The sequence below is a fragment of the Rhinolophus sinicus genome, linkage group LG05 (genome assembly GCF_036562045.2).
Source record: "Rhinolophus sinicus isolate RSC01 linkage group LG05, ASM3656204v1, whole genome shotgun sequence".
NCBI lineage: Eukaryota > Metazoa > Chordata > Mammalia > Chiroptera > Rhinolophidae > Rhinolophus > Rhinolophus sinicus.
In genome coordinates this window covers 68,536,441-68,555,743 of record NC_133755.1, presented here as the reverse complement: position 1 = coordinate 68,555,743, position 19,303 = coordinate 68,536,441, and the positions used below count along the sequence as shown (strand labels likewise).

The 19,303-nt window shown below is 38.4% G+C and overlaps 1 protein-coding gene across 4 annotated transcripts in view; it reads right to left on the bottom strand.

Annotated features, from left to right (window-relative positions):
* The window catches only part of IL1RL1 (interleukin 1 receptor like 1), a 59,547-nt gene that overhangs the window by 13,973 nt on the left and 26,271 nt on the right, over positions 1-19,303 (bottom strand). For 2 of the 4 annotated variants that reach the window (XM_074332458.1, XM_074332459.1), the window contains exons 2-4: positions 2,228-2,369; positions 844-1,049; positions 91-301 (exon numbers count right to left, since the gene is read on the bottom strand). In XM_074332458.1, coding sequence (XP_074188559.1) covers positions 91-301; positions 844-904 — 272 coding nt within the window. In that variant the 5' untranslated portion in view covers positions 905-1,049; positions 2,228-2,369. Of the gene's footprint in view, positions 1-90; positions 302-843; positions 1,050-1,854; positions 2,012-2,227; positions 2,370-19,303 lie in introns of those variants that run through there. The other 2 variants (XM_019753804.2, XM_074332461.1) reach the window with 1 other exon arrangement.

The window sequence follows — 19,303 nt, the reverse complement described above, 5'->3', positions numbered from 1 at the left end:
GGAAGAAAGAAAGTGAAGGCAGCTCACACTATCAACCCTTACAGAAAAGAGAGCAAGTACAAAGATGATGGTGGCTGCCTGGATTACTACCTTCTGACAATGCAAGTATACATTCCAGAATCTCCAATGTTGGCTGGGAGAAGCTTAAGATGCTTCCCAGAGGCAAATATGCGATTTTCTTTCTGGGTGGTAATACTTTTGTTGGTTTTTGAGTAATACCAGTCCACATGGTTTCTAGATTGTGCTTGTCGGGGACATGTCACAATTAAAGCTTCATTTTCCATGCCCCAGGATGATTTGCCTGCAAATAAAAAAATATGTATATATATGAATATGATCCTGAAAGGATCATATGAAAAGATTACAATTCCTATATTCTAGGATATTCCCTTCTAGGATTAAATTGAGAAAGGGTCCATACTTTGTTATACTTTAACTAAGAAAGAATAAACAAATGATTAAGATTTTTTATGAAATGTTCTAATGGTTACTATAGATTAATGGATTAATTTGGAGCTAAGTCTTCCAAACTGCTCCAGTGGAAAAGCAGCCATGTCGATCCACACAAAATACATTGTCAATCAACAAATGCTTACAATCCTTCTATGTACAGGCACCAAGTTAAATTTTGACATATTTGAATATGTAAAACTAAAATTATGATAGCTTATTATGCAGAATTTGTCCTGATAGATTGGTGATGAAGAATGAGTACAGAGCATAAATGAATTTTCCAGGTTATGATTCAACTGGAATAAATGGAAGCAAGCAGTTTAAAATAAGGCAGAAGTTCTTGGAATTACTTAAACATTTTTTAACTTATAGTTGAAAAGCAGTACTCACTAAGCGTAGCTACTGTGGAAAGTTTGAGAAGTGTTAAAATTGCCAAGACCCAAAGTCTCATTCTCAGTTTGTCAGTCGAGCAAGTGTTGATAACTGTTGAGATTATTCAAGTTGAATCGGTGACATACGATAGTGCAGGTCTCCCAGAGGAAGCCCTTCGTGCTCCTTAAGATTTATGGTTGGAAAGAGCTGTCAGCCTCTCTCTACTGAAAAAAGAAATCATGCAAAATCACAAGCAAAATATTTACAGCCATGAATTTTACTTACTTAATACTCCCCCTAGGAGAATTAATCAACAGGTGTTTGTTACGTAAAATATTTATAACAGCAGAGTTTCAGACATGCATCTTTGTATTTATTCCTACTGAACCTTTGGGCCAGGTAGGCCCGACCATGGTCATGGTATTTCACAATCTTATGACAATGGACTGAAAGAACCTAGGAAGAAAGAAAACGAGTTCCTAATTTGAAAACATTAGAACCATAAAATTCAAAAGACCCTAGAAAATAAAATATTCTAGATGCTAATATGAAACCACAGACATCCACACAGGTTGTGGTGGCTGTGGGCACAAATGTGACTCCCACTCAGGCACGCATGCAAATAGTCATCAAAAAGCCACTAAGGAATAGGAAACTGATGGGTAAATCATTAATCAAATAGTTACCCTGGACACTGCAATGAACCCTCAAAATTTGTCCCTGCCTCAGCTTTCCCCCAAGACTTACCAAAGGCTTTCTAAAAATACTTGAACACCTGTGGAAAATAATTACCTGATTTCCCTATTTTTCTTTCAGCAAAAGAATCACTGAACTACTTTTTTTTTTTTCTTGAAAAGTCAGGGGAGGGGTGGAACCAATACAGAACTTGACAAATATAAGAATAAACACAACACCTTTAATGTATTTCAAGAAAGCACATTTCCTTTAAACGTGAGTTGTTGATACTTTTCTTATGACATGTATAGAAACGTTTTTATTACAGACTTTACATAAATAATTGATGCTTACCTGAGCTGAAGGACAGAACACAATGAGCTGCAAGTCAATGACAGAACCCACGATAGCATCCAGCTCTGTTGCTCTGTTCTTGCAGACTCCTCCCATACCAGCACCCTCTTTTATTTTAGAGGGGAGACACTCAAACACATCCTACAAGTCACCACTCCACCCACTCTGAAATTTGACTTTTGCCAAAATTCATGACTTGTTCAAAAATGCTGTACAGAATGTACCAAGAATTCTTGACCTTAAAATATAAATATTTAAACCCAGGGACATTGAATGATCCCTTCACAGGAAGTAATCAGATTATCTCCCCCTATTTTAGCATCAGTTCCTCAAACTGAATAATGCTTGTTGTTTTTTGCCCGCATGTTATTACCCTTTTGTTTCTAATTAATCCTGAAATCTTGGGACCTTGACATCACTCTTCCAGACAGCTCTTGAAACTTCATCTGGCAGATGTTAGCTGGGCAGGCTCAGACAGTGTTGGCAGGTTTGGCGCAGAGGGTTTCAAAAGCAAACTGTGTGGATAAACAATGAAAAGTAAACAGGATTTGAGGGGGGGCTGGCGCTGTTTTGTTTGTGGTTCCAGCTCCTCAGACTTAAGTCCTTGTTGAGCTTTCAGACTGGATGGAAGAAGAAAGTTTTTTGAAGGAGTTCAGAGAAATAGAGGGAGGCTGCGAGTAAGAAGGCTGCCTCAAAGGAGTAACGCGGAAGCCCATAACCCTCAACTCTTGAGCTGCATGTAAAGTACATGCTAATTACAAAATTTGGTTGTAGCTACACATTGCTGGTATGACTCGATTATGATGCTCTTATTATTATCCCCGTTTTACAGATAAGGACACCGAGGCATAGAGAGGTCAGAGCAACTGGTCCAAGTCACATACTGCTGAGACGTAGAGTCAGAATTTGAACCCAAGCAGGCTGCCCCCAAAGGCTGGATACCTAATCACCATAATGCCACCAGGTGAGGAAGGTTAAGAGAGGACATACTGCCCATGCCCAGGAGGCAGCATGACGATGGGAAGGGCGCGGAGGTGCTGTGCACGGGCAGCCACTGTTCCTGTCACAGGCCAACAGCTCATCAGAGTGCCAGGGGCTCCTTGGGCGCTCCTAAGAGCTGCTATGATCCCACGCTGTGTGTGGGCGCTGGGGAGGGAAGGTGAAATATCTACGATATATCCAAATATATGTACCTGTGTCTCAAAGGAAATACAATGAAATGCTAACAGTAGTAGTTACCCCGGAAGTGATATTATAGATAATTAAAATTTTCTTTTTAATATTTGATGAGAGAGAGAAAGAGAGAGAGAGAGAGAGAGAGAGAGAGAGAGAGAACATGTGCTGCAAGAGTTCTAGGTGGGTTTTTGGACTATCTCCAAAATTTGGTTTTAGCTACACATTGCTGGTATGACTCTAGTATGAGTAATTCAACTTAATTTTGAAACTCAGCACATCCCAGAAGGATTCAGGGACTAATTCCAGATAATAATGATAATGATAATAATAATAACAACTAAGTTTTCTCTACAACTCCCTCTATGACAGATATAGCAGTATCTCCTCGCCACCCCCACCCCACCCCTGACTGCAGCTGGCACGCTGCCTCATCTACATGGGGTTTAATCTGATTTTTGACACTGGTCATGTGCTCTGACAGAAGAGATATAGTCTTGTCACCACTTGGAGATTCATCAGGAAATGTTTGCCATAAATTCAAGGAATTAGGCTTGCTTCTTGTTATTCTCCACTTAGTTGTCAAAGTTTTTATTATCAAGACCATATGAGTGTTGGCACTGAGAACACAGAATCAGGCATGCTTAGAACAGTAAACTCCATACAATGTTTGATCAACAAAATAATATGAACGTAAATGTCTTATACTTGAACATGAACTTATATTTTGTATCCTAAAACATCTTTGTAAACATTTTATTAAATGTAGGCATTTATTCATGAAATTAGGCCACACTTACATTGGTTTCTTGGTTTTAAATAAAATTTCTGCGTTAAAAATAAGGTTTCCGGTAGAATTTTAATATAATAACCATGAAATCTTACAGAAGCAATTAATGAAGTCTAACTATTAGTATGAAATAATTCAGTCATCCATTCAACAGTTAAGTCCTGACATCCAAAGTACCGTACTGTGTAGTACTTATCTTCAACATCTTTGAAATTTTACAGATGAAAATAAAAACCCAAGGATGAGGCTGGTTAAATCATTTGACAAGGCTCACCCCGCTGTGGCTGGGATCAAAACCAGATTTGTCGAATCTCAAAGCTAAAGTAATCGTTTTTTCTAATATCAACTTAAAAAGGGAGAGATTGGAGTAGTAAAGCTTTCCTTCTTATAGTTGCAACTGGGTTATTATATAACAGAATAAACTAGTCTAATTTCTCTTGAGCCTCTTCTTTATAAAGAACTAAACCATTTTGACTTCTAACTACTATGACACCACCCAGTGCAAAACTACAGTCATTTATAGCAACTTAACAAGACAAAATGTGAAAGGCAAGGGCTTTTAATAAATAAATAAAAGAGAGATTTTGAGCAGCCATGAATTTCTGCCAAGTTAATCAGAAACTTTCTAGTGTCTGCTTGTTTCTCTGACAGATGCTAGCTTTTTAAGTTTTCTCAGAATTACTCTTCATTTCCACTCTTAATCTAATCTAATTTGGTCATAACTTTTTCCTGATTTGGGGATTTCAGTTTTGAAATCTTGTGTGTCACTATTTATAATCTAATTTGCTGACATTTCCACTAAAAACAAAATAAAACAAACAAACAAAAAAAAACCCTTTATTGCCAGAGAAACAGCTAGTTACAAGCATTTGGAATGGGGTACCCAGATATTTCGTAACTTCCACGACATCATGCGAGGCTTATTCATTTGTCTTGGCTGGTGTTGTAGCTAAATAATAATAAAATAACAATAAAAATGTCTTACGATCCAGCGCTGGCCTAGTCTTACTATAAACCACATCAAAAAACAGGAAATTTCTGTTGTTAAACTTCCATAAATTTAAGTGACTCAGATTCTCACTGAATAATTCTCACAAGAAGAAGGGGAAATCTTTTCCCTATTTCATCAGAGAACATTTTTAGATGCCACTTTCAGCCCATTTGTCCTGATGAAATGTTTGTAGAGCCTGTGATGACATATGAGGCATGTGTCATTAGGTGGAGAGGCCTGTGCCTCAGGAGAAGTCTCTGGGCCCAGCTCCATTCCCTGTGTCACCTTGGCAAAGCGCTTAGTTTTTTATTCTTTTCCATACTCCAAACTCTAGGAGAACTCAATGCTCAGCTCCTTCCCTTCATCTTCCTTTTGGCTGTATGCACCTTTTCCCTTCAAAAACTAGAAGAAACTGGTATATATTCAAGGACAAACTGGAATTAACAAAGTCTTTATATATCCAGAACTAAACTCCTGATCTCCTTCCTCACCCCTGAGAAATGCAGCTTTTCCCACAGGCTTCCTTATCTCAATGATGGCAACTCCATCGCTCCAATGGCTCACGCCAAATCTTTCCACTCATGACTGACTCTTCTCTTCCTCACATATCTGACATGCAATCCATCAGGACATCAGGTTGTTTTCACTTTTTAAGTATACCTTCCTTGCAACCACTTCTCTCTACTTCCATTGCCACCTTCCTTGTCTAGATTTTAGCAATAGCTTCTAATTGTCCTCCCTGCTTCCACCGGCACCCCTCTTCAGGTTATTCCGAATACACAGGCTCCAGACATCCTGTTAAAATCCAAATCGGACGTCATCAAAATGGCGGCGTGAGGTGAGCCTCTGTAAAGCTCCCCTGGAATTTACAACTAATCGAACAACAATAACTCCACAAAGGACCCCCTGTACAGCAGACATGCAAGATGAAGAGGCCCACTACTGAATTCACCTACAGGTGGGAGAATCGGGCTCCTCTTATGGCCCGCAGGGCTGAGGGGATAGCATATACCACGGCTGAACCCAACGCTCACGGCAGAGACCTCGGAGAAAAGACTGAGGAAAAAAGGCTGAAAACGGTGGTTTAAGCCCTCACTGCCGAGCAGAGAACAGAACCCTTAGGCACTGAGACTAGCCGCTCCCTCCCTACCCTCCCAGAGCTCGCCCCACCCCACCTGCCCCATGCTAGAAGTGGAACAGTAGCAGTGTCAGATCAAAAGAACAGAATATTTGCTGTTCTGAGAACTGGGGACCGCAGACACAGATTCGCAGCCCAACTAGTTCCAGCAAAGGGGAGGGAGCTGTGGAAGCAGGACCGGCTGTGGTGGTAGTCGCCGCCATTGCTCTGGGCCACCTCTCACAACTCACCCTGCTCCTGTCCCCACCTATCTGGGTGGATCCCTGCAGGAGTAAACAACTGCTGAAACATACGGGCTCTGTATCTGGTGCAGGAAGAGCTTTGGAACTTCAAAAGCTCTCCGCATACTCACACAGACACTGCGCCCTGTGACCCAGGCAAGCTATTAACAGAGGAGAAGCCCGTCTCCCAGGGAATCCCCCCATTGTGTGAGAAGCTGGAATAGTGCAGAGAAAACATAGCACTACCGTGTGAGAGAGAATAAAAGGCTGCAGACGGAGAGAAAATAAAACATTCTACCAAGAAGTACTGGAAAACAAAAGAAAGACCTCTTCCTATCAACCTGTTGCAGAAGCCACTCCTGTAGATGTCTAGGAAGAGAAATAATAAATCAATAATTGCCATGAATCACCAAGGCAACAAGACAGCTCAGAAAGAAAGTGAAAAGTCTCCAGAAAAGGAACTTAAAGACATGGAAATATGTGACTTAAATGACAGAGAATTCAAGATTGCAGTTCTGAAAAAACTCAACGAGATGCAAGAAAACACAGAAAGGCAGTTTAATGAACTCAGAAACACAATCAAAGAACAACATGAGCATTTTATGAAACAGATTGAAATTTTAAAAAAGAACCAAATAGAATTTCTGGAGATTAAGAACTCAATAGAAGAAATTAAGAATGAAATAACCAGCTTAGGTAGTAGAGTTGACCAGATGAAGGAAAGAACCAGTGACATCGAAGACAGAAAACTGGAAATTACACAGATAGAAGAAGAAAGAGACTTGAGACTTAAAAGAAATGAAAGAACTCTACAAGAACTTTCTGACTCCATCAGAAAGAGCAATATAAGAATAATGGGCATACCAGAAGGAGAAGAGAGAAGGGAACAGAGAATATATTCAAACAAATTGTGAATGAGAACTCCCCAAACTTGTGGACAGAACTGGATCCTCGAATCCAAGAAGCAAATAGAACACCTAATTACCTCAATCCCAACAGGCCTTCTCCAAGGCACATTGTATTAAAGCTGTCTAAAATCAACGACAAAGAAAGAATCCTCAAGGCAGCCAGGGAAAAGAAGAAGGTAACCTACAAAAGAAAGCCTATTAGATTATCATCAGATTTTTCAGCAGAAACTCTACAAGCCAGGAGAGTGTGGAACCAAATATTCAAACTATTGAAAGAGAAATATTATGAACCAAGAATAATATATCCAGCAAAGATATCCTTTAGATATGAAGGAGGAATAAAGACCTTTCCAGACATACAGAAGCTAAGGGAATTTTCTAATACACGACCTGCACTACAAGAAATACTAAATGAGGCTATTCAACCACCATCAATAGGGACAATTTGTGGCAACCACAACTCAAAAAGGGGGAGAGTAAAGGCCTGAACCGGAATATGGGAATGGAGAAAGTAAGCGTGCTGAAGAAAATGGAATATTCTAATTATCAAACTTTCTTTTACATAAACGTAAGGGGAATCACTCAAAAAAAAAAAAAAAAAATCCAGAACTGAAATATATACTGTAATAAAAGAAGAAACAGAGGGAAACATCATAGAATACCACCACACAGAAATAATAGACAACAACAAAAAGGCAAAGAAACAATGGAGACACAGCCTTACCAGAAAACTAAAGATAGAATGACAGGAAATCCTCACATATCAATAATCACCCTAAATGTAAATTGACTGAACTCACCAATAAAAAGGCACAGAGTAGCAGATTGGATCAAAAAACTAAACCCAACCATATGCTGTCTCCAAGAGACACATCTCAGCTACAAGGACAAGCATAGACTCAAAGTGAAAGGGTGGAAATTGACACTCCAAGCAAATGGTACTCAGAGAAAATCAGGTATAGCCATAATAATATCAGATGAAACAGACTTCAGGGTGAAAAAGATAACAAGAGACAAAGATGGACATTTCATAATGGTAAAGGAGACTATACAACAAGAAGACATAACAGTCATCAATATTTATGCCCCCAATTAAGGAGCACCAAAATATACCAAATAACTACTAACAGAACCAAAGGGAGAAATTGACCAAAGCACAGTTATACTAGGAGACTTCAATACATCATTGACAGCTATGGACAGATTATCCAAACAGAAAATAAATAACGAAATAGCAGCCCTAAATGACACATTAGATGAAATGGACATAATTGACATATATAGAGCACTTCATCCTAAAACATCAGACTATACATTCTTTTCTAGTGTACGTAGAACATTCTCAAGGATAGACCATATACTGGGACATAAAATCAGCCTCAGCAAATTTAACAAGATTGAAATCATACCAAGCATATTCTCTGATCACAAGGCTTTGAAATTGGATATCAACTGTAAAAAGAAAGCAGGAAAAAACACAAATATATGGAGATTAAACAATATACTTTTAAAGAATGACTGGATCAAAGAAGAAATTAGAGGAGAGATCAAAAGATACATAGAAACAAATGACAATGAAAATACATCCTACCAAAATTTTTGGGATGCAGCGAAAGCAGTTTTAAGAGGAAATTTATCTCATTACAGGCCTATCTCAAGAAACAAGAAAACTCCCAAATAAATAACCTCATGTTACACCTTAAAGAACTAGAAAAAGAAGAACAAGTGAAACCCAAGGTCAGCAGAAGAAAGGAAATAACAAAAATCAGAGCAGAACTAAATGAAATAGAGAACAAAAAGACAATAGAAAAAATTAATGTGACAAAGAGCTGGTTCTTTGAAAAGATTAACAAAATTGACAAACCCTTGGCTAGACTCACTAAGATAAAAAGAGAAGACACTAATTAACAAAATCAGAAATGAAAAGGGGCAAGTTATCACGGACACCACAGAAATACAAAGGATCATCCAAGAATACTATGAAGGACTATATGCCACCGAATTCAATAACCTAGAAGAAATGGACAAGTTCTTAGAAACATATAGCCTTCCTAGGCTGAACGATGAAGAACTGGAAAATCTAAATAGACTGATCACCCGTAAGGAAATTGAATCAGTCATCCAAAACCTTCCTAAAGAAAAAGTCCGGGACCAGATGGCTTCACTAGTGAATTCTACCAAACCTTCAAAGAGGATCTAATACCAATCCTGCTCAAATTCTTCCAAAACATTGAAGAAGAGACAGTACTCCTTAACTCATTTTATGAGGCCAACATTACCCTGATACCAAAACCTGGTAAGGACAACACAAAAAAGAAAACTACAGACCAATATCTCTGATGAATACAGATGCAAAAATCCTAAACAAAATTCTAGCAAATCGAATACAACAATGCATTAAAAAGATTATTCATCACGACCAAGTGGGGTTCATCCCCGGGACACAAGGATGGTTCAACATCTGCAAATCCATCAATGTGATACATCACATAAACAAACAAAAAAGGACAAAAATCATATGATTATATCAATTGATGCAGAAAAAGCATTTGACAAGATACAGCATCCACTTATGATTAAAACACTTAATAAAATAGGTATAGAAGGAAAATACCTTAACATAATAAAGGCCATATATGACAAGCCCTCAGCTAATCTCATAATTAATGGTGAAAAACTGAAGCCCTTTGCTGTACATTCAGGAACATGACAGGGCTGTCCCCTATCACCTCTGCTTTTCAACATAGTGTTGGAAGTCCTCGCCACAGCAATCAGGCAAGAGAAAGACATAAAAGGCATCCAAATTGGGAATTAAGAAGTTAAATTAACACTCTTTGCAGATGACATGATGCTATATATAGAAAACCCTAAAGACTCCACCAAAAAGCTATTAGAAACAAAAACGAATACAGTAAATTTGCTGGCTACATAATCAACGTACAAAAGTCCATTGCATTCCTATATACTAACAATGAAATCTCAGAAAAAGAAATACAAAAAGCAATTCCTTTTGCAATTGCAGCAAAAAGAATAAAATACCTAGGAATAAACTTAATCAAGGATGTGAAGGACCTATATGCTGAAAACTATAAGGCATTTTTGAAAGAAATTGAAGAAGACACAAAGAAATGGAAAGACATTCCGTGCTCATGGATTGGAAGAATCAACATAGTTAAAATGGCCATATTACCCAAAGCAATATACAGATTTAATGCAATCCCCATCAAAATCCCATGGCATTTTTTAAAGAAATAGAACAAAAAATCATCAGATTTGTTTGGAACCACAAAAGACCCCGAATAGCCAAAGCAATCTTAAGAAAAAAGAACACTAATGGAGGTGTCACACTCCCTGACTTTAGCTTTTACTTCAGGGCTACAATAATCAAAACAGCATGGTATTGGCAGAAAAACAGACACATAGACCAATGGAATAGAATTGAGAACCCAGAAATAAAACCACATAAATATGGACAGATAATTTTTGACAAAGAAGCTAAAAACATACAATGGAGGAAAGAGAGCCTCTACAATAAATCGTGCTGGGAGAATTGGATAGCCACGTGCAAAAGAATGAAACTGGACTGCTATCTGTCACCATGTACCAAAATTAATTCAAAATGGATCAAAGACTTAAGCATAAGACCTGACACAATAAACTGCATAGAAGAAAACATAGGTACTAAACTTACGGACCTTGGGTTCAAAGAGCATTTTATGAATTTGACTCCAAAGGCAATGGAAGTAAAAGCTAAAATAAATGTATGGAACTATATGAAACTCATAAGCTTCTGCACAGCAAAAGAAATTATCAACAAAATAAAGAGGCAACCAACTGAATGGGAGAAGATTTTTGCAAACAGTGCCTCCGATAAGGGGCTAATATCCAAAATATACAAGGAACTCATGAAACTCAACAACAAAAAAACAAACAACTCAATTGAAAAATGGGCAGAGGACCTGAAGAGACATTTCTCCAAAGAGGACATACAAATGGCAAATAGACATATGAAAAAATGCTCAACATCACTAATCATCAGAGAAATGCAAATAAAAACCACAATGAGATATCACCTCACCCAGTCAGAATGGCTATCATCAACAAGACAAATAGTAACGAGTGTTGGAGAGGCTGTGGAGAAAAAGGAACCCTCGTACTCTCTTGGTGGGAATGCAGACTGGTGCAGCCGTTAAGGAAGGCAGTGTGGAGGTTCCTCAAAAAATTACGAATAGAATTGCCATATGACCCAGCAATCCCTCTCCTGGGTATCTACCCAAAAAAATCTGAAAACATTTATACATAAAGACACGTGTGCTCCAATGTTCATTGCAGCTTTGTTTACAGTGGCCAAGACATGGAAACAACCAAAATGTCCTTCGATAGATGAATGGATAAAGAATTTGTGGTATATATACACAATGGAATACTATTTGGTGGTAAGAAAATATGATATATGAACATTTGTGACAACATGGATGGATCTTGAGAGTATGATGCTAAGCAAAATAAGTCAGACAGAAAAAGCAGAGAACCATATGATTTCACTGATATGTGGTATATAAGCCAAAAACAGCAAAAGAACAAGACAAACAAATGAGAAACAAAAACTCATAGACACAGACAATGGTTTAGTGGTTACCAGAGGATAAGGGGTGTGGGGGTGGGAGATGAGGGTAAGGGGGATCAAATATATGGTGATGGAAGGAGAACTGACTCTGGGAGGTGAACACACAATGGGATTTATAGATGATGTAATACAGAATTGTACACCTGGAATCTATGTAATTTGACTAACAATTGTCACCTCAATAAATTAAAGGGAAAAAAAATCCAAGTCAAATCATATAGGCCTCCAATATCTTTCCACCTCACCCCAAGGAAAAGCCAACATGCTTACAGCAGCTGGGAGGACCCTGGGAATCTGAAGCTGGCCATCACCTTCTCTGACTCTTCCTCCCCAATCCTGTATCCTCCCTGCCATTCCTTGAATGCCCTTGGAGATTCCCCCTCTGCACTCGCTCTTCCTCCCGTCTGGACTGTTGCTTCCTGTTACCCACAAAGTGGCCCCTGTCACCTCCTCAAAGTCACTGCTCCCATTGCATCTTCTCAAGGAGGCTTACCCTGCCTATACAATTTTCTTTTCTTTTCTTTTCGCTGTTGTTTATTTTTTTTCTTGAGGTGAAAAATTCACATAACATAAATGTAAATGCTTTAAAGTGACCATTCAGCAGCATTTAGTACATTCACCATGTTGTGCAACTACCACCTTTATCTAGCTCCAAAATATTTTCATCACCCTAAAATAAAACCCCATACCCATCAGTAGACACTCCCCCATTTCTTCCTTCCCCTGTTTCTGCTTTGTGTCTATGGATTTGCCTATTCTGAAAATTCCATATAATTGGAATCACACAGTAAGTGCCTTTCGTGTCTGGCTTCCTTCATTTAGTATAGTGTTTTCAAGGTTCATCCATGTTGAAACATGTATCAGTACTTCATTTCTTTCAAAGGTTGAATATTCCCCTATATGTATGTACCACGATTTGTTTACCCATTCATCCCTTAAGGGACATTTGGGTTGCTTTCACCTATTGTGAATAGCACTACTACCGACATTGGTGCCTAAGTATTTGTGTATCTGATAAATCAATTTTAAATTGCAGTATCCCCTCCCCCATTCTCTATGTCCTTGCCCTGCTCTGGTCTTTTTCTAGGGCATGTGTTTATTGTTTATGTTCTGTTTTCCCCCACTAGAATATGAACTCTAGAAGGAAAGATACAGTGGTCAGTTTTATCCAGTGACATATCTCACGTGTCTGGAACAGTGCCCGCACAACATAGGTGTTCAAAATTGTTTGTTGAATAAACCAGTACAACCTATTAGGTGGTGGCATTTTGGGGTGTGAAAATACAGTACTTACATATGGGTCTGAACAGGAGCAATGTACTTTCTATCATGCTTTTGCATCTCTCCCTTGAAATTCTGTCTGTTTTGTACTAGCTCATGGTAAGGTGAGGCCTAAGTCACCCTTGAAAGGTCCTATGGGAACTCCTTGGCCAGCAAGAGAGTCAGCATCCAGCAAGTCAGAGGAGCTCTGTGGGCTGAGGACAGACAGGAGGGAGAAATGGAGGTGCTGGTCACATGAAAACTGGCCGGCATTAAGTGTTTGCATATGTGAAATGACTGAACTATCACTAAGATCCCTTGGAGGCTAATATTTTATGACCCATATAATCTCTCCTATACTAATTCCACAGAATCTATTGCATTTGTCATCCTTTACTTAGTTCCTATACATCTTTCTTTGTCTTGGGGGTCAATGTATTCTTTATTTTTTCAGCATTAGAATCAGCATCTATAATTTCTGTGAGAACTTTAAAATTTACATGGAAAATTAAAGAAGTTAGAATAGCCAAAACATTGTTTAAAAATAAGAACAAACTTGGAGAGCTTACACAACCTGACTTGAAGACTTAACATAAATTTACAATAATGAAAACAAGGTGGTATTCACATAAAGATAGACATATAGATCAAAGGATCAGAAGACAGTCTAGAAATAGACTCAAACATAGACAGGAAATTGATTTTTATAATAGTACCGACATAAGTCTATGGGGAAAGCATAGTGTTTTCAACAAATGGTGATGGAAAAACTGTCTATCTATATTGAAAAATATCTTTATCTCATTATATACATAAAATGAAATCAAAATGGACTGTATATATAGAAAATTACATAGTGGAAAATCTTCACAACTTGGAGGACAAATATTTCTTAGTCTGGATACAAAAACACTATCCATGAAAGAAAAATAAACAACTTGGACTTCATCAAAATTAAGAACTTCTGTTCTTCAAAAGATATCATCAAAATTTGAATAGAGCAAGCTACAGATTCTGACAAAATCCTTACAATTTATACATCCGATGAAAGGCTTGTATATATAATTCATAAATAACTCTCACAAGTCAATATAAAGAAGACAAAATAACCCAATCAAAAAATGAGAAAAAGACTTGAACTGAGATTTCACAAAAGAAAGTATATCAATAGCCAACAAACACATGAGAAAGATGCTCAAAATTATTAGTCATGAGAGAAATGTAAATAATTAAAACCACAGTGAGATTCCACTTTATAGCTAAAATTATACAGACTGACAATACCAAGTGTTGTAAGGGTGTGGTACAACTAGAATCATACGTTGCTGGTTGGAGTATAAAATGATAAATGACTTTGTCAAATAGTTGGCAGTTTCTGATAAATACTGTGTGACCCAGGAAGTCTTCTCCTAAGGATTTACCCAAAAGAAATAAAACATATGCCCACAAACACTTAAATGAATGTTCACAGAAGCTTGATGACCATCAGCACATAATTGGATAAACTATTTATAGTTATACGATGGAATGCTACTGAGCAATAAAAAAGAAGGAACTACTGATTCATACAACATGAATGAATTTCAGAAACATTATCCCAAGTGAAGAAAGTCAGGTGTAGAAGAGTGCACACTCTACGATCCCATTTATATAATGTTCTAAAACTGTAAAGCTACTGAGTGATCACCTGGGGCAGCTTATGCTGGGGGGGTCAATTAACTATAAAGAAACATGAGAGAAATTTATGGGATGGTATCTTCACTGAGAAGATGGTTTCATAAGGTATACATTTGTCAAAACTTATTGAACTTTATACTTAAAATGTGTTCACTTTATTGCAGGTACATTTACATCTAGGTAAATTGTCAAACAAAACAGTTAAACAACATCTACTCTGTGGTATAACAATTACACTTCTAGTATTTATCCAAGAGAATGAAAAGCACATGTCCACAAAACACATGTAAAAGAATGTTCATAAATGCCATATTCATAATTCCAAACAATCCAAGAGTCTCTCAACAGGGGAGTGCATAAAGAAAAGGCAGTGAGAGCTACTCAGCAATAAAATGGATGGAATTACTGATATACCACAACGATGAATCCCAAAAAAAATATTACATTCTGTGTAAGTTTGACTTCGTCGCAAAATAGAAAACAATAAATCTTTTCTTCAAAAACGTATGCTAAGTGAAGGAAAGCAAACACAGAAAGTATGTATTTCATATTACACTTATAAGAAGTCCAATGACAGGCTAATGCAAATATCAAGCTGGAAACCACAAAGCATATGTTTGGGATTGTGGGAATTTGATTTGAAAGGGGTAGATAGAAACTTTCTGGGAAAAAGAAATGTTTGTATGTTGTTTGGGGTGGTGATTACGTGAGTGAATGTAATTACCTAATTTCATTCACCAGATAACAATGAAAATTTTCAAGACTGCAGGTAGATAGGCTATGAGGGTATCAAAGAGCAACTTGTTTTCACTGTAGAACTTCCCTGGGGAAAGGTAGCCATCTTTCCCTGACAGACAAATTTGTATCTTTCTATGCAAAACACTACAAAAGGGTTGAGAATTCAGCATGAGCTTAAATAAGTTTTTAATTTGGGATCCCTACTCTTCTTGTTTCTCTTTCTTGTCTTCATTGTTTTGCAAATAATCTTATAGAATCTGAACCCACTTTGGAAACACTGCATTATTTGTTTCTTTAAATTTTAATTTCGTTAATAACTCGGTAAGACTGTAATGGCATTAGGCTATTGTCAGTGTCACCAATCACTTCCATGTAACTACTGAAACCAATGTCAGTCCTCAGTCTTGACCTTATCTTTAACTCTGAACGGCCTCTGTCCCAGTTAAGCAATTTCTCCTCCATCTTTTTCAGGACCCCACTGACCTCTCCTTTACATCTCCACTTCCCCCCACCACCTAATTGTTCAGCCCTTGAACCTCTTTTTGTTTCTATTGAAATTCATTCCCCACATGATGCCATCCTGTTTCCTGGTTTTAAACATCATCCACATGCTGATTTCACCTCAGAGTTTAACCTGCTGTCCAGACTTTTCCTTTAACTTCAGATCCTGATGTTCACCTGCCAACTTGACACGTCCACTGGTCTGTACCCCAGACTTCTCAAAATTACTGTTCTTCCCGCCAAAACTTCCTCATCCAACAGCCCTTATCGTGTTAGCTGATGGCAACTCCATCTTTACAGCCACACAGATCAACACCCACAAAGATATTCTTATACCTCTTTTTCTCCAATATGTTTCATCCAATCCATCAGCACGCCCCTCTGAATCTACTTTCCAAGTAGATTCAGACCTCGACCATGTGGCCACTTGTCATGGCCCTCACTGGTGATCCAGGCCACCAACATCTCTTGCCTGGATTATTGCAATAAGCCTCTCAATTTGTCTCTTTCGTCCTTCCCTTGCCCCCTATAATCTATTTTCAAAGCAAAACGCAGCATGATCCTTTTAATCACTCCTCTTGTCAAACCTCCGCTTTACTCAGTGAAACCCAAATTCCTTGTGAGGGACAAAACAGGCCCCCATGGTCAGCCACCCCTCGCACTCCTTGTTTACGTCCTCCTGTGTCCCGCACCCTTATTTCACACCATGCACTATTTTCTCCTCCCTGTTCCCTGAACACCCCAAGCTGGCCCCCACCTCAAAGCGTTTGCACCAGCTGTTTCCTCTCTCCGGGATTCTCTTCTTCCATCTGTGTGACATCTGTCTGGCTCATTCCCTCACCCCCTGCTAAATGAGGTCTGCACTCATTATCTAAACCTACACTCCAAAATTCCTTTACCCTGCTCTACTTCTTCCATGGCTTTTATAGCCTTCTAGCTATAAAACATATGACTTATGTGTCACATATATTTTCTGTTTTGTTCACTTATATATCCCCAGGGAAGGTCCTCAATAACTACCTTTTGAATGGACAAATGAATGGTCTATTTTTTCATAAGCATAATGATTAATTTCCTCTCCAAATATACTTTTACTGAATTGAATTCTTTTGTTTACAGGAAAGTTAGAATTAAGGATGCTTTCATTTTAAAGATGGAAATAGAAATAGGAGGTGGGTGAATTAGCCCTGGATTTGACCCAGAGGTTAGAGGCACAAACCATCACCAACAGATTTTTTAAAAGGTGGGGTAGAATTAAAGTGGCAACAAGCATATACGAAAGGACAGAGAAAAAGGAAAAACCAAAGGAGTCATGTTTGAATTTAACCTCTAACTTGCTTAACTACTCCTTAATGACAGCCAAATCCATTCTAAGGTTAGGTCATATGTTTAGTCACCATGATTTAAGAGTGTCTTAGTTTTATGAAGTTTAATGCAGACCACACTTTCAAAAGATTAATCACTTTGCATTGGACCTAGTTTACTAGGAAGTTCTCGTAACAAGTAATTTCTCTGATGTCTTTTAAAAGTTGGTATTTACATCAGCAGTGATCTAACAGAGACTTGGGGTGGGTGGGAGAGATGCTCAAATATTCAGGAAACAGTGCTCAAAACGCATTGAAATGAAGGTAAAGTAATTTTGAAGATTCCAGCCCAAAATCTATCAGAGTCCTGCTTAAGAAGAGGAAAAAGATGAGAGAATTCACAACTGAAGTCTCTGTCTTGACCTCTATGCTTGCCATTCCTATAGAGAGTGAAACCCAAGGAAACTTGTCCCTCTTGAAAGTTGGGAGTCAAGAGATTCTGATTTTCCTTAGAGTTTAAGGTTACTGCTCAGACAGTGAATTGAAGATATTCACACACCAGTGTATAATAAGCCAAGCTTCCAACACAGGGTGGCTGCTATTTTTTGACCAACTGAGGACCCCAGGTGAAAAAGGCTTTCTTTATGTAGAAAGTGATGATTGGTCCTGGAGGTGGGCAGAGAGAGTGAGAAGCGTGGAGAGCGACCAGGAACCTCAGATACATAGCCATCATCCCATTCCCTTCCCTCAAGGATAAGCCCCCATCCTGGGAGCCTTGGTTGGGTGCAGTGGGGCCAAGAGGGTGGAGGCTCCAGCACACAGACCCTTCATCGTTTTGACTACAAGGCTTCTGAGAGAAAGGTATATGGAAGTCTAATTCCAGCTTAGAGTGAGTTCAAACAGGCACCTAACATCCACTTAAATGGTGTTGAAGGAAGTTGTCCTGGTCGGGGTCTGCAGATGAAGTTGAAAGTTATCCATGCACCTTGGGAATATGCTATAAACTCCTGTCTAAATCTCAGTTGCATTCTAGTGGACACCATCTTAACTCTGTGTTTTTCCATCAGCATGCTGACCCCTTTCAGCCACACGCGGCTCCAGAGCCAATCCCACTAAGCCAACCCAAGCATTCTCGTGCTCACATTCAGTCTTGCTTCCATGAGCCAAAGCTCTCACCAGCGTTAGCATGGAACGGTAGTTGAATGCACAGGATCTGAGTCAGCCAGACTGGGATTTCACCCCTACTTCACAGAATTATCATAAGAACAACAGGATATTTTGTATGGAGGGAACTTAGCTCGGGGTCTAGCACATAGAATACTCTCAGTAAATAATTATTGTTCCTGTTACTGCTATGTTATTCCAAGCGTGTTAAAGACAATTTTGTCCCAGACAAGCTGGAGCCCCCTCACCCCTTGCTCAGATCCCCTTCGTCACCCCCCATTTTTCCATTCTCCCCTGTGCCTGAGCCCAGTCCTAAAAGAAAATATAAGGGAAAAACATAAGGGAAAAGCTTCATGACATAAGTCTTGACAATGATTTCATGGATATGACACCAAACACATAGAAAAATAGACAAAAAGCAAAAAAAAAAAAAAAAAAAAAAGACAGTAGGATTACATCATATTAAAAAGCTTATCCACAGCAAAGGAAACAATCAACAGAGCAAAAATGCAACTTATGGAATGAAAGAAAATATTTATAAACCATATATATGATAAGGGATTGATTTCTAAAATACATAAGGAACTCTTACAACTCAATAGCAATAATAATAAGAGCCCATTTTTTAAATTGGGCTATTATTGTTATTATTATTATTAATAAACATTTCTCCAAAAAACATACAAATGGTTTATGAAAAGATGCTCATCACTAACCATCAGGGAAATGTAAACCAAAACCACAATGAGATATGACCTCACTCCTGTCAGAATGGCAGTTATCAAAGAAACAAAAGGAGCAAGCGTTGGCAAGGATGCGGAGAAATTGGAACCCTTGTGCACTGTTAGTGGGGATGTAAAATAGTACAGTTGTTATGGAAAACATGAGGTAGGTTTCTGAATAAGTTAAAAGCAGAAATATTATATGATACAGCAATCCTACTTCTGACTATTCATC